Here is a 15,636-nt window from a genome sequence, read left to right on the forward strand (position 1 = left end):
GAGGGGGATCAGTTCGTTTCTGCTTTTATCCTTTCTCAAACACGGTTGTAAATGTTATGTTTTGAAATAGGTACGTCAAACTCCACGTAAATGCCCAAAACAGAACAGGTGTCCTAAATATTACTCGTACCTGAATGTCCCATGGTGCGTTGGGGTAAATTGAAAACAATGTCCCATGGTGCGTCGGGGTAAATTGAAAACAGGGGTAAGACAAAAAGTAGGTACTCCGTAATTCAAAATCACGTAAAATATTTTTTAGTCCTGGTAACAATCTTCCTAACAGACTGCAGACTTTGTTCGACGGTGCTTGACCTCAGCTATGTGTTACTGCCCCCATGTAGAAATCTTCGCTTCGTCGGCCTCACATGAGAGACCACAGTCATTCATTGTATAATATATCTAAGATTTGGCAATGATATACTATCTGACATTCCTTGTATAAATTGTATTTTAACCTAGATTAATTGTATATACCGTAATATATTACTTGCTAAACCTTCCTGCCTTGCTTCCTGGTGAAGGTCGCGGGAATTCGGTGGTTGCGAGCGGCACAGGATCGGTCGGAGTGGCGAGCCTTGGGGAAGGCCTATGTCCAGCAGTGGACGTCTATCGGCTGACATGATGATGATGATGATGATTACTTGCTACACAAAGCTGTGTTTTGTTTAACGTTGGTACCAATGAAACACCGCACATTTATTCCATCTATTTCATCTTAATCCCAAGGCACCCTATTCAGTTTTATTTACCGAATGTTAGTAGCTATCAGCTACTCCCAGATTTCACAATTTGGCCGAATACACGTTCCAATATCGGACATGTGTTTGCGTTCCCATCGGCGGAGACGGCGCTCCGATTAGACGGCGGCGGCGTGAATGCGGCGTTTTCAATTTCCACTTTGTAGAATTTAATGAACTGCCGGTCTAAAAATCCTAGGAAAAATGCTGCTTTGGAAGAATTTTATGAGCTTTCAATCAAACTGATATAAATGGTAAGAAAGTAGTGAAAATGCTGAGTTAAATGCGGATTTTCAATTCCCACCTAGTAGAATCCGACTTTTGCCCGTTTTAAACAAGATTGTATCCTGTAAAATAAATTACAATATAAACCAGATGTTTTTTTGCTCGTTTTTTTAGACAGACAGATTTTGATCATTTTGTAAGCATTAATTTATATTTATAAACGTTTGGTAACAAAACAAAATAAATTACATATTTGGTTGCTATCGTTGTTGTGTGGTGTATAATATTTAGTCTGCATTTGCCACCTTGCAAATCTTTTAGAGTTATACCAAGAAAAGTGCAACGATTTTGATAGCATGCGCAGTGCAAGAGTTATTAATTATACGTCATAATTTCATAGAAGTTTGACGTTTAAAATAACACTTGCATTGCGTGTGCTGTCAAAATTGTTGCAGACTTATCTTGGTCAAACTAACAAAGTTATCATAACCTGAACTCAGAATTCTTATCCCAACCTTCTGTCTCAATTATCATGCCTGGAGATCGATTCCGCTTAAACAATTTGTTACGGTTTTGAACTGGTTTTGATACAACCTTGACAATCAACTTGGTGCATCTCACGCACGACTTTCACTTCATTTCAAATGCATCAATGAGCCCGTTGGACCCCATTGGAACCGGGTATGTCCTTAAACTACGTCCAAAAGAGAAGTATGGGCACTGTGAATGTCATCTCGCTTTGTGTGGTAGGGCACAGCACAGTGGATGTCATTCCAGATCTAAAGCAGAGCCCACCTGGGGAAGTACCTCCACCTTACAGAAAACCGGTCCTGCCGGTGAGTATAAGGTTGCCAGAGCTCGACGAGGGTGCGGAGTGTTGTTAGGGTCGGCAACGCGTATGTAACTCCTCTGGAGTTGCAGGCGTACATAAGATACCGAGACTGCTTAACATCAGGCGGGCCGTATGCTTGTTTGCCATCGACGTAGTATAAAAAAATTGCAATCTTCAAGGTCGTATCAAAATAATATCAAAACCGTACAATATATATATTAGTTTTATTTCATGAATATGAAAACCGTGAGGCAAATTCAGATCAAAACGAAATCTAAATGATGTTATTTAGTTATCATTCGCGCGTGCATTTCCCTCTTACTTGCGCCTACACGCACGGGCGAATGAAAACAAATTTAACATTATTTTGATACTATTTTGATGTCAGAATGTAAGTTTGAATTGGCCTCCGTAACAAGTTGTTATAGTTCTTCAAACCAAATTGTCAGTAAATAAGAACAAAAAAACTATACTCATCCTTTTCTTTTGGGTGCTAGTACTAGTGTAAGGCAAAGATAGTATGATTCTCTCTATCTCTGTATTGACAGGGCTAGCTATGCTGGCGCCATCTGCTAAATACTTCGGCCAACCCATTTGTGACATTCAAATAGGCCTGAGATCATAGGCTTGATAGCTCTATCGCAAACAAGACACGTGTAGGCATGATTATCGAACGTTGAAATTATGATGTGCAAACTGCAGCCGTCGGTAATTATGTATGTCAATACAAACACAAACAGATTTGGTTTATGTTGGCAAACATTGCTAATAGCAGTAATAGCTTGGCGCGATCTATCAGATATTAACAGTGATTTGAGGGAGGTATTAACAGATATTTTTAGAAATATTTTTAATACAGCTTGGAGTTATATGGGGTATTTTTCAACTATATTAATAAATAGCTTTTGCCCGCGACTTCGTCTGCGTGGACTTAGTAACCCCAGCTAGAGTAAGAATAGCGCCTGGAGAAAGTCTTCTAGCAATTATTCAATTTGAGCATATTATGGACACGAATTAGCAGACACTTCATTAATTATCTCAATTCCACCCCGCTATCTACTTTCTTAAGGGATGATTTTCGGGATAAAAACTATCCTATGTCCTTCTCAGGGACTCAACCTATCTCTATGCCAAATTTCACCTAAATCGATTCAGCGGTTTAAGCGTGAAGAGGGAACACACAGACAGAAAGACAGACAGACAGACTTTCGCATTTATAATATTAGTATGGATTAATAGTGATTTGAGGGAGGTATTAACAGATATTTTTAGAAATATTTTTAATACAGCTTGGAGTTATATGGGGTATTTTTCAACTATATTAATAATTATGATTATTACAAGCTAGGCAAAGCAACTATGGATACTAGACGACGATATAGGTACATAACTTATAATATAGAAGAGAGTCACGTGACGTGCGTCAGAGCTGTCATACGTACTTTTAGCTCGCTCCGTGATATTTACTGAAAACCTAGAAAATAGCTGTATTTGAATTTCAATTGGTGATAAATACTAATCCTAGCATCAGTGGCTACTAAACAAACAAAAATTGTGCGGTGTACGAATGTTATTTCGGCTTGAAATCACAGTTTAAACATCAGTGCAAAGTGAATTAACAGTAACTTTAAAAATCATCTTTGCGGGTCAGCTGACCGGTGACAGCCAATCAGCTGTTAGAATCTGTGCGGGCGCATTATCGGTGTGTCGTTGATATTTAGTGCAATTTGAAACTTATTCCGAAAGCGTACAGTACAATCTACAATGGCAAGCTGTGGAGGATGCCTTAGCAAGATAACCGACGGCAGATTTTTGAAATGCTACAACTGCCTAAAACTGTACGACTTCCCTTGTGCGAATGTTTCAGATGACTTTTATAACGGCATGGGACCTGATCAGAAACGTTCGTGGAAGTGTGTCGAGTGCAAAAGTGTCGAGCCTAGGACGGACAACACAAACACGCCAGTACGGTATGCAAATATAAACATGTGCCGGGGTGCACGGACTCAGGTCGTCTTGAGCCCCACGGAGCCCGTGGGTGACAGCTCCATCATGGAGGTGTCCTACGCGGAAGGCCACTCACACACTACGACCCCGCGCGACAATGGACTGGACTCGACCCACGTCACCGACACGCAGCTGCTGGTCACCGAGCTCCGGCTCTTCCGCGAGGAGATGCGCGCGATGAGCCAGGAGATATACGCTCTTCGCACATCCCTGGAGAACCTGACAGCCAGGATCGATGGCTGCGATGGGCGGATCGACAGATGCGAGGGGCGCATCGGCGCGCTCTGTGCCCGTGTCGAGTCGTTGGAGAACAGACCTCAGTCGAACGACACGGCCTCAGACAACTCTCTCGTCGAAACCGTGTCGCAGCTTAGGATGGAGCTTAACGACCGCGACCAAGAGTTGCTACTAAATGATATAGAAATATCAAGTGTGCCAGAGAGCAGGGGCGAAAATGCTATGCATTTGGTAACGGCCTTGGGTAAAAAATTGGGGGTTGAACTCACCGAGCACGACATCGTCGACGCCACGCGTGTAGGGCGCGCACCTCAGCTGGAGGATGGTCTCCACGGGCCTGCGGCGCGGCCGCGGCCTCTCGTGGTGCGCCTGGCGCGCCGCGCCGTCAGGGATCGCCTGCTGCAGGCTGCGCGCGTGCGCCGCGGTGTCACCACGGAAGGCACCGGCATCCCTGGACGAGCGAGTACCTTCTACGTCAACGAGCGGTTGACTCCCCACAACCGACGTCTCTTATACAAGGCTCGGGAGCTGAAGCAGCAGCACTCTTGGAGGTACGTCTGGACCCGGGACGGAAAAATCTTCGCACGGCAGCAGGCGGGCACGAGCTCGCCCCGACACCGCATTCGCACTGAACTAGACCTAGGTCGTGTTTTTGGCTCAATATAGGTTTGTTCACAATGTTAGCTTGATATGTCGCTTGCTAGTATTTTTGTCTCTGCTACTGTTGCCGCCAAACACTTGTTACACCATTAGAAAACGTACAATACACAAAAACAATCCACACACACCTTACACTTGTTATTTTAATCTAAACACAATGTTTACACTTTGTATATTAAAGTTTTTTGAATTTCTTACTATGTTTACTCGATTCCCTATTTATTTTATTCAACACGCCGAAAAGCACATTTGCATAATTAACCTCAAACTCAATTCGCTCACGATCGCCGCGCTGGGTTGCAATGCAAAACCGGTTCTGTTAAGCTGCCCGCTTATCCTTATTTCTAAACGCTATGTAGAATGACACGAAATCAGCTACGAATCGGTTTGTTCAACGCGGGTTCATTGAGCACAAACCATGATAACTTCTTAGCAACCTGCACTCGATTGGATATGGATGTATTAGCAATTAATGAAACTTGGCTGAGAGGGGGGGATGAGGGTCGGGCCCCTGTGCTCCCGGGGTGTAGGCTGCGCCACACTCCGCGACCACGGGGCCCACGCTCACGTGGTGGGGGGGTCGGGTTCTACGTAAAGCGTAATGTCACTGCTCGCAACTTGCCACATCCCGTGGACCCCAAACATAAGACGATAGAACAAATGTGGATACACATGACAATACAAGGGAAAAAAATTGTAATTGGCACAGCATATCGCCCACCATGGCAGGACGTTGACCTTTTTTTAGACGCTATATCAGACACCATTAGTTCACTGACTAGCTATGACCATGTAATTCTGTTGGGCGACTTTAATATTAATTTATTTACTGCAAATGACAATAAAACAACAAAGTTTAACCATTTTTTATCCAGTTTTAATTTAGCACAAATTGTTACAGGGCCAACACACTTTACAAATACTAGCCAGACACTCATTGACGTGGTTTGCACCGATTTAAATGCCAAAAAAATAAATATTGAACATGTAGGGTCACTCTTTGGGCACTGCATTGTTATGTGCGAGTTCGCGATAAAGCGGAACAAACCTGAGCCATTTACTATACTGCACAGGCCTATTAATAATATTAATCTCATGCTTTTCGACAATGATGTGCGTAGTGTGTGGTGGGATCTGATGTCTGCGTTGCCGAACGTTAATGATAGGGTGGAAGCATTGAGCAGGCACATAGTCAATATATTTGAATTACATGCACCCATGAAAACGTCCATAATAAAGGGCCCATCATATCCTTGGATCACAGACACAGTGAAACTGATGATGCGTATACGTGATCAAGCTGCCGCAGATTACCATAAGTCAGGGTCTGAGAGTAAAAAACTTTATTATAAGGACCTAAAGTCAACAGTAAATAAGGCCATATACAATGAAAAACTGGCTTTCTTTAACCACAACATAAATAATAAAATTAAGGAGCCGAAAGCTCTTTGGAAAAATCTAAAATCTACCATTCTGCCTAAAAATAATATAGAATTGCCATCCACTTTCAGCGACCCTGATATAATAAACAAACATTTTTTGAATTTACCAATTGCATCACAGGTTACAATTTCTCAGTTAACTTACTTTGAGTTCAACAGCTACAACCAGTCTAAATTTCATATTGAACCAGTTAGCTCCGGTAAGTTGCTAAAAATTGTATCCAAACTCAAGTCGAATGCAGAAGGGCATGACCTAATTAATTTAAAAATGCTACTTATGACATTTCCTTATACTATAGACTTATTAACTGATGTGATTAACACCTCTATTTTGACATCCACTTTTCCTGACACTTGGAAGGTGGCCATCGTGCGCCCACTGCCAAAAACCACTAACCCCTCCGAATTAAAGGACCTGAGGCCTATCAGCATATTACCATGTATGTCTAAGATACTGGAAAAGATTGTTTGCGAACAACTAAATGACTACATTGAGAGTAACGGTATCTTACCAGATGTACAATCGGGTTTCAGGAAGGGGCGCAGTACTGTGACGGCCTTGCTAGATGTCACAGACAACATACTTAGCTCACAGGATAGGGGCATGTGCACACTACTTGTACTGCTTGATTTTTCTAGGGCATTTGACTGCATTCATATAGACCTGCTACTGTCCAAGCTAAGTTACTATGGCTTTGATAATAGTGCACTGCGTTGGTTTCATAGTTACCTCAATGAGCGGCAACAGTATGTAAAACTGAGCTCAAGTGACGGATCAGCTAAAGTCTCAGGTAAAATGGCCCTTTCCAGAGGTGTACCACAGGGATCCATACTCGGCCCAATCCTGTTTATTTTATATACAGCAGACATCAGAACTCACATAACACACTGCAAATATCATATTTATGCAGATGACATACAGATATACATTTCCTGTAAACCTTCTGAAATTGACAGTGCTATACAAAAACTTAATATCGACCTTGCAAACATAGCATCTTGGGCTCTAGACAATAGTCTAATGCTCAACCCAGCTAAGACAAAATATCTGATCTTTGGCACCAAAAATCAGTTGAGCAACATTGAAGCTGCTAGAGATGTAACGCTATTGGGTGAACCCATTGAAAAAGTGTATGAGGCTAGGAATTTAGGCTTAATTATGGATAGTGAACTCAGATTTGAGAAGCATGTTGCTGAAACTGTGAGAAACTGTTTCTACAGGCTCAAGCTTTTGTATAACATACGACCATTCATTAATGAAACCTTGCGCTGTCAGCTGATTGAAACACTTGTTCTATCTAAATTAAACTATATGGATTTGGTCTATGGTCCACGTCTTCTGGCAAAAACAAAGCGACTCATTCAGCGGGTTCAAAATGCTTGTGCTCGTTTTTGCTTTACCATTCCGCGAAGAGCCCATGTGACTCCATTTCTAAATAAGCATAATATACTCAAAATGCTACACCGTCGTAAGCTTCATCTGGCATATCTCTTATTTGGCGTAATAAAACACAAATCCCCATCATATCTCTTCGAGAAGTTATCATGGATGTCCACCCGTAGGTCACTTGGGGCGCGTAATTGCAGTGTACAGTTGGTGACACCCCGACATGCTTCGGCAGCTTTTCGTGGGAGCTTTAGGTACATGGCAAGCCGCTGCTGGAACAACATTCCTCCACCTCTCAGGAACCTACAAAGTGTAGTAAGTTTTAAAGCAAAGCTTAAATTATGTACACTACAACACCAGCGGCAACAGGAGACTTTAAGACACGATACTAGCTTCATTTAATGTAATTTTTATCCCAATAGTTATGTAGTTATGTGGTTTATTACTTGTTTTGTGAGCAAACCAATAATATAAATATAGATACCTGATTTTTTCTGTCCTATCCTTATGTTAACTCAATGAGACTGTATAATTTTGTTTTGTTGGCATTTCTATCTCTGTCGCTGCCTTGCAATTCTTACTTCACTATTGTGTGTTATATTTATATCTATATGTGTAATTCATCTTCCTCGTGTAACAATTGTAACAAACTTGGAGACTTTCATTGTCAGTCGTATGTACGAACTTTCACTTTGGCAAAGTAAACACATCCACTATTTTATATTGTAAGATTGTATTTTTAGTTTTTGTTATGTAATCACGTTGATTTTCTTTTGCTTGTACCAAATACTAGTGTTATATATTATTTTTTTATATAAATAATACATTAATCAGCACATGTACGACATGGCCCTCTATGTCATCATGACATCTCACCGGCAGATTAGATGGCGCTGATCGCCGCCCATTCGCCGCCGCAAAGTCGCGTTCTGTGTTTTAAAATAGGGCCGTGTCGTACAGCTGCGTTCGTTCGTGGCCCTCAAAATGGTTTCGCCGGAAGATCAGCGCTGACTTTTGGGTTAGCATTATGCTGAGGCGGGACCATTTCGTGGTAAACTATTTATTTTTATGTTTATATTTCTTTGTTCTTTTATACTTTTGTATGTCATAGTTTATCACGAATAAATGCGATGATTCTGATTCTGATTCTGATATTATATGTAGTTAAAAGGTCAAATCGGTAGATCTTAGTGTCTTCTCTATCATTGGCCTTCCTTGATCTTATCCTTGATACATACTGAAAGCACCTCCATCCATACTATATTAATATTAAAACCGGCCAAGTGCGAGTCGGACTCGCGCACGAAGGGTTCCGTACCATTACGCAAAAGACTGCAAAAAAATCACGTTTGTTGTATGGGTGCCCCCTTAAATATTCATTTTATTCTGTTTTTAGTATTTGTTGTTATAGCGGCAACAGAAATACACCATCTGTGAAAATTTCAACCCTATCACGGTTCATGAGATACAGCCTGGTGACAGACGGACAGACGGACAGCGGAGTCTTAGTAATAGGGTCCCGTTTTTACCCTTTGGGTACGGAACCCTAATAAATGCGAAAGTCTGTATGTCTGTCTGTATGTATGTTACCTCCTCACGCATAAACAGCTGAACCGATTTAGTTGAAATTTGGCGTAGATATAGTTTGAGTCCCGGGGAAGGACATAGGATAGTTTTTATATCGGAATCATCCCTAAAGATAGTGAAAAGGGGGGTCAAATTGAGAAATTGAATTAATTGCCTGATAATTGATGTCAAGCAATTAAGCTTATGCTCAAATTGAATAATTGCTATTACACTTTATCTAGGCGCTAAACTTACTCTAGCTGCTGTTACTGATTCTGAAAGCTAGTATACATATAAACGCGCAAACACCAACAGTAACAATCAATACCTTTAATTTAGTCCTCAAGAGCTTCGCGGGTAAACACCGTCTGCCAGAGTACATGCACTAATGAGTGTTGCACTTCGTATGCAAGTGACGTAACGCTTGCGACTGCAGCGTGAGTGACATTGCACCAACAACCTTGTTAGGTTCGAGGTGGTGATTTTAATTGCTGTGCTATTTTAAAGTCTAAATTAGATGCCACGAATATTCGTCAATTATTCGGTATTCGTCGTATTCAGTCACTTTGCCGAATATTCGGTATTCGGCCGTATGTTGCCTACTATTCGGCCGAATACTGAATATCTGTTGCACCTACATAAAGAGAACAATTATTATGCTGCGAAGTGCGATTTTTACAGAACCAAGTGGCTTAGGTCAGGTTAAAACTGTGACTTGATACAAATTGTTACTAGGAAATTATTCCTCCTCCTTGCGTCGTATTCCTCAGTATTGAGGGTCGTGACCTCCCTTTTGTACTACTTTCTCTCTTACGATCTTTCTCCATCTGCTTCTGTCTTTGGCGGTGTGGAGAGCCATGTGAACTGTGGAGTCAAGAGCGGTGCGGTTCTGGTCAGACCAACGTATTGGACTGCGTCCCCTTCCAGGCCTTTTCCCTTCCACTTTGCCGGTCACAAAAAGCTTTTCGAGGTTGCCACCGTCTTTTCTTGCAATGAAATTAAAGAAATTATTACATGTTGTGTTTTTACCCACATTCGGTCAGCGTGGGGACCTGGGAACTATAGCCCAAAACCTTCTCGCGCATCAGAGGAGGCCTGTGTCCAGCAGTGGGACTTAGGTATATTAGCTGAATTATAATTTTATTTATGTTATTTCTGAAGTATTTATATAATGCGAATCATTTCATCTTCTTCCTCGCGTTGTCCTGGCATTTTGCCACGGCTCATGGGAGCCTGGGGTCCGCTTGGCAACTAATCCCAAGAATTGGCGTAGGCACTAGTTTTTACGAAAGCGACTGCCATCTGACCTTCCAACCCAGAGGGGAAACTAGGCCTTGTTGGGATTAAAGTCCGGTTTCCTCACGATGTTTTCCTACACCGAAAAGCGACTGGTAAATATCAAATGATATTTCGTACATAAGTTCCGAAAAACTAATTGGTACGAGCCAGGGTTTGAACCTGCGACCTTCGGATTGCAAGTCGCACGCTCTTACCGCTAGGCCACCAGCGCTTATATAATACGAATATTATGCTTATTAATATTTATCATAAACAAAATCAAAATCAAAATCCAATCAATTCAAATATATTTATTTGTATAAATAAGGGTAACTATTTTTTATCTGAAGTTTCTTGTTCAATTATAATTTTTTTATCACACTTGCTAGAAAAAAATATTATTATTAGCTATAGCTACGTCCGAAATTAGGCAGAAGTTTTATTTTTTTCCCTTTTTTTCCTCACACTTTCGATGAAAAACACTGTGCGTGCCTGGCGGGCGGTATAGAAATTACGCACTCGTGTGAATTAAGCCTTCGCCTTCGGGTATCAATTCACACTCGTTCGTAACTTCTTGTTTACCGCCCTTAATACACAATGTACTGTTTTCATCGACCTAAGTAGTAAGTAGGTAATATCATGTAATGCACTCCGATTGCAGTACCCTCTCGCCATCGGCAGGGTGTTCATCCTCACACCCTAGCACCTAAATGGTCGCGCACTGTGCGGTTTAAGGCCGTTCTATCGGTTTGCCGCTGTCTTTGTCACATTTCGCAAGAAAGAACGGGAAAGAACATACGCGCCAAGTGTCAATTTTGATCGAATTTTGTCGGTTTTTATTTATTTTAAAAACGTTACCTTACAATATCGAAATTCTAAAGCTATGAAATTACTATTTACGTTAAGATTGTTTTTTCTTCTTTTTTTGTTTATAGTATCACATAATAAATAACCGAGTAAAGTAGGATGAAAAGTCCGAGTTAGAGGTTACTTTGGGAATTAATTGTATCGAGCGAAGTGTCATAATTCGTGTATCGGAAGCTATGTTGTTAAAGATAATATAGTCAAGAACTACATATATTTTTTCCACGTCTACGAATATCAACGCCTCTTAGAAAAACATGATCATATAAGGAGCTTTTTCGCCTTCTGGCTCAGGGAACCGCCTTAAGAGGAATTTCCTCCCGCGTACGCTTCGGCTGTGGAATGAGCTCCATGCCGATGTTTTCCCGAGGGGCTACAGTATGGGGTTCTTCATAAAAGGAGTGTACAGGTTTTTAAAGGGTCGGCAACGCGCGTGTAATATCTCCGGTGTTGCAGGCGTCCATAGGCTACGGTAACTGCTTACCATCAGGCGGGCCGTATGCTTGATTGCCACCGACGTAGTATAAAAAAAGGACGCTCTAGACTGTGAGACATAATAATAATAATTATAATAATTTGACAAGTTAACTCAATCAGACATTATTATATCGGTGCATTGTTGACGTCGCTATTGTTGAAGCTACTAAATTAATTTATGAGACTAACTAATAGGTTACTAAACCACTGATACGCTAATATGTTATTTTTTATTATGTTACCTCAATTACAATATGTAGATTAGAATTAATAGAATAGAAAAACTGTACTATTGTGTGCCCTTACAGGGTGTCATGAACTGGCTATATAAAATGTAACACCTTATTATGTACATGACAATGCAATATTGAATAAATGATTAAATGACTATGTTTACGACCTGACAGCTTGAAAGGACTGTTAACAACAGGTTATACTCGTATAACCCGTTTACAACCACTCTCAAAGATGTTTAAATTCTTAATTTTATCTTTCGGAGGCGGCATTCGGACTTTGTAAATATCGTAATAATAATAATAATAAGTGCAAAAAAAAAAAACCAATTTTGATATTGTTGTTGTGTGTAGTACGATTCACAGTGGATCTGAACTTGTGGTAGTAACTAGTAATTAGTGAGTTTTGATTGTCATCTGACGATTTGATCTTAATTTATATTAATTATTGAATCAATAGTAATATTATTAACAAATTTAATTCATAAAGTCTTAATGCAATTTTGCAGCTCGCTGTACAACATAAAATCAAGACCAGATTCGAACGTCACTTCAAGAGATTAGTTCATTTGGTGATTTATAAATGTTTCAAACCAATTTCAAACCATGAGCCAAACCCACTCTAAAATCACGCGTATAATTACATTCTTTTGATTAAATTCTTGAAAATGTCAACGAAATCCGAAATAATTACAAGCTAATGAAGTCCATAAGTCCCACAACAGTAATTTGGCTTTGTAATTCCCACAGCCTACAACCGTACGAAAGCTATCGACGCATTGTATAGATTTATTTTGTGCCATTTTTACCTATAGGTATTGTTTTTAATTATGTATACCTACATCATCATCATCATCATCATCATCATGTCAGCCGATAGACGTCCACTGCTGGACATAGGCCTCCCCCAAGGCTCGACACTCCGACCGATCCTGCGCCGCTCGCAACCACCGAATTCCCGCGACCTTCGTCGGTTATGGTAGCCGGGCCTCTGCCGGTGATTCACTGTAGCACCCCCTGCCCCGCCATGTATACCTACGCATTTAGGTTATTATCCTAAATCAAATCTATTTGTCTTCAGTGCTTAGCTGCGTTCGGAGAATGACCTGAACTCACTGCCCCAGCTTGTTTGATGATTGAGTCGAAAGCTCGCAAACAAACCCAGCTAACATTCGGGCTACAGAGGGCGGTGACAGTATAATTTCCCTCCGGGTTGCCGGTCCGCGGGGCGGTTCACGGACAGTTAGAGAACGTGTTGATTTGTTGGTGTAAGGCTGCGTTTTGGCAGTTGTTTATTAAGTCCTTTGTAGCATCTCATACCTGGGTCCTAACTCCCAGTCCTTACTCCCACGGGCTGATGCTCTGGATTCTCCAATCGGCTATAATTCCTTAACGCTTTTGCGTTCTCTTTCTGTCTGATTCTCGTCTTCCAAATTACTCCCTGAAACTTTTGATATAAAATGTTTACTTTCTGGCTACCATTTCTAAATTCTCCCTAAACTTCTTCTACCCTAATACGGCCCTGACCCGTCCGGTTACTTACCTTGTTGTTTTTCTAATCATTTCATGTTTTTATAATAATTTCAAAGCTAATCGACCTAAAATTCACTATAAATTTTCCTTGACATATTTGTTTCTTTGTTTCGACATAATCCGTCAAACTATTAAATTACTCTAAATTCCTTAGCATGAAGTTTAGGTCGTATAGTTTTCAAGTAGTTTGTTCTAAATTTTACCTAAAAATTGTTACTGGTGAACAAATATTTTCAAATATTTTCAAAATTAATAACGAAGTAAAGAAGAATTCTAGAAAATGTTATTGCTAGCTATATAAGCGGCCCAGCGGACATCTGAATTCAGTTTGCTTCTAGTTCCCAATAAAGGAACGTCAGTTGTAAGGGTCCGTGCGGGGCCAAGCCAGGCCCCGCACCATCAAGAAACCCTCGCTCGCGCTCCTTAAAAAGTTACCTGTGTTCCTGGCGAAGTCTGGCGCTCTCTGCACGCGCCCAAGTCCGGTGGTGCTTTGCGGTTGCTCTAGCGGAGCGCCTCGTCTCCTAGGCGCGCGCTATCGGCGCGCCTCGCCTCAACAGGCGCGTGCTGTCACCGCGCCTCGCCCGCTATCGGCGCGACTCGCCTCAACAGGCGCGTGTTGTCACTGCGCCTCGCCTCTTTGAAGAGCGTGCTTATCAGCGCGCCTTACCCAGCGCGCCTTACCGTGCGCGCGCTATCAGCGCGCCTTACCCAGCGAGCCTTACCGTGCGCGTGCTATCTGCGCGCCTTACTGTGCGCGTGCTGCCAGCACGCCTCACCTTTGCGCGTGCTATCTGCGCGCCTTACCTTTGCGCGTGCTATCTGCGTGCCTTACTCTTGCGCGTGCTATCTGCGCGCCTTACTGTGCGCGTGCTACCAGCGCGCCTCACCTTGCGCGTGCTATCTGCGCGCCTTACCTTTGCGCGTGCTATCTGCGCGCCTTACTGTGCGCGTGCTACCAGCGCGCCTCACCTTGCGCGTGCTATCAGCGCGCCTATCCGTGTGCGTGCTCCTGCCTTGCGCGTGCTATTAGCGCGACTATAAACTTTATTTTATTCTTTTTGTAATTTAAACCATCTGTAGCGTGTCATATTTAGACAATTAGCCGATAAATAAAGAACCTACCCCTGTTATATCTATCTTTTCCTTTCTACCTCCTCACTCCCAGCTCCGTTACTCACTCCTCCAATATACGTGGAGGAGGGAGTAACGTGACAGTTTTGGCGCCCAACTTTTAAATTTACCGGCTTTCTTAACCCTCTAAATTCTAAATTATAGACAGAATCCTTGTCTTTAAATCTTAAATAACTTTTCGGCCTTTTTCTGTTTAATTTTCTATTTCCTTAGTCAATATGGCACGTTTTTTAGATTATCTTATTATAGCAATCAGACTAGATAGCTACTTTTTTTATCACTTTTATTTCTAATGATGTATTTTTTATAGGTCTTTAACTTTATAATAATTGTACTTCTTTTATTCTTCAGCTCAGTCCGTCCTCCTTCTCCCCTTTTTCCTTCTTCAAGCTCGTTTTCATTCTTCATTAACTGCCATTTTACATTTCTTTCATTTTGTGTGAGTGTGTCATCTGTAAATATTTCTTCATTCTCGGGTGGCTTAATAAGCCAGGTGCCCTTCTTTTTCTTTTCTTCACCCTGCAGAGCGGTAGTCCAACTCTGAAGAAAAAAATAAGCCTTATGGTCAAACACTACTTTTTTTTACTCTACTGTGGTAGGTCTACCCCTACCACAACCTAAGTAGGCTCTACCCCTACTCTCTATTCTCGTCGGCTCTAAACCGACGAGAACTTGTACATAAACTTATCTTCGCGGAGCGGCTGACTACTCCCTTAAAATAAGCCTTAGGTCGTTCATTATTATCTTATTATCTTTTCCAGTGGAGCGGCTGACTACTCCCTTCTATAAAGAAGCCTCAGGTCATAGCGAGGACTTCCTAGGAGTGTGCGTCATAGAGCGTGAACCACATCCCCTTCCTTTGCCAGAGACTTATGAATGCGTGATTATGACAGGCGATGTATGAGTGCAGGGAAGTTCCTCGATCTATTCATCTTCTTCTCCATTATATCACTCATCCTCTCGTTCCATTTATTCATCCCCATTAACGAGCTTGCTCTTTCTCTCTTCTGACTTACTGACTTACCTA

The 15,636-nt window shown here is 41.6% G+C and overlaps 1 protein-coding gene and 1 long non-coding RNA gene across 2 annotated transcripts in view; one reads left to right on the forward strand and one right to left on the reverse strand.

The window, feature by feature from the left end:
- Nucleotides 1-1,633: 1,633 nt before the first annotated feature.
- LOC134742924 (uncharacterized) overlaps nucleotides 1,634-15,636 on the reverse strand; it is a 204,070-nt gene continuing 190,067 nt past the window's right edge. Inside the window, exon 2 of the long non-coding RNA XR_010127979.1 lies at nucleotides 1,634-1,769. This is a non-coding gene — a long non-coding RNA (uncharacterized LOC134742924). The remainder of the gene's footprint in view (nucleotides 1,770-15,636) is intronic.
- LOC134742893 (uncharacterized) lies at nucleotides 3,753-4,831 on the forward strand. Its single transcript, XM_063676082.1, has one exon. The coding sequence runs from the start codon at nucleotides 3,781-3,783 to the stop codon at nucleotides 4,702-4,704; it is 924 nt and encodes a 307-aa protein (XP_063532152.1). The 5' UTR covers nucleotides 3,753-3,780; the 3' UTR covers nucleotides 4,705-4,831.

This window comes from Cydia strobilella, chromosome 7 (genome assembly GCF_947568885.1).
Source record: "Cydia strobilella chromosome 7, ilCydStro3.1, whole genome shotgun sequence".
In the NCBI taxonomy this organism is placed as follows: Eukaryota; Metazoa; Arthropoda; class Insecta; order Lepidoptera; family Tortricidae; genus Cydia; species Cydia strobilella.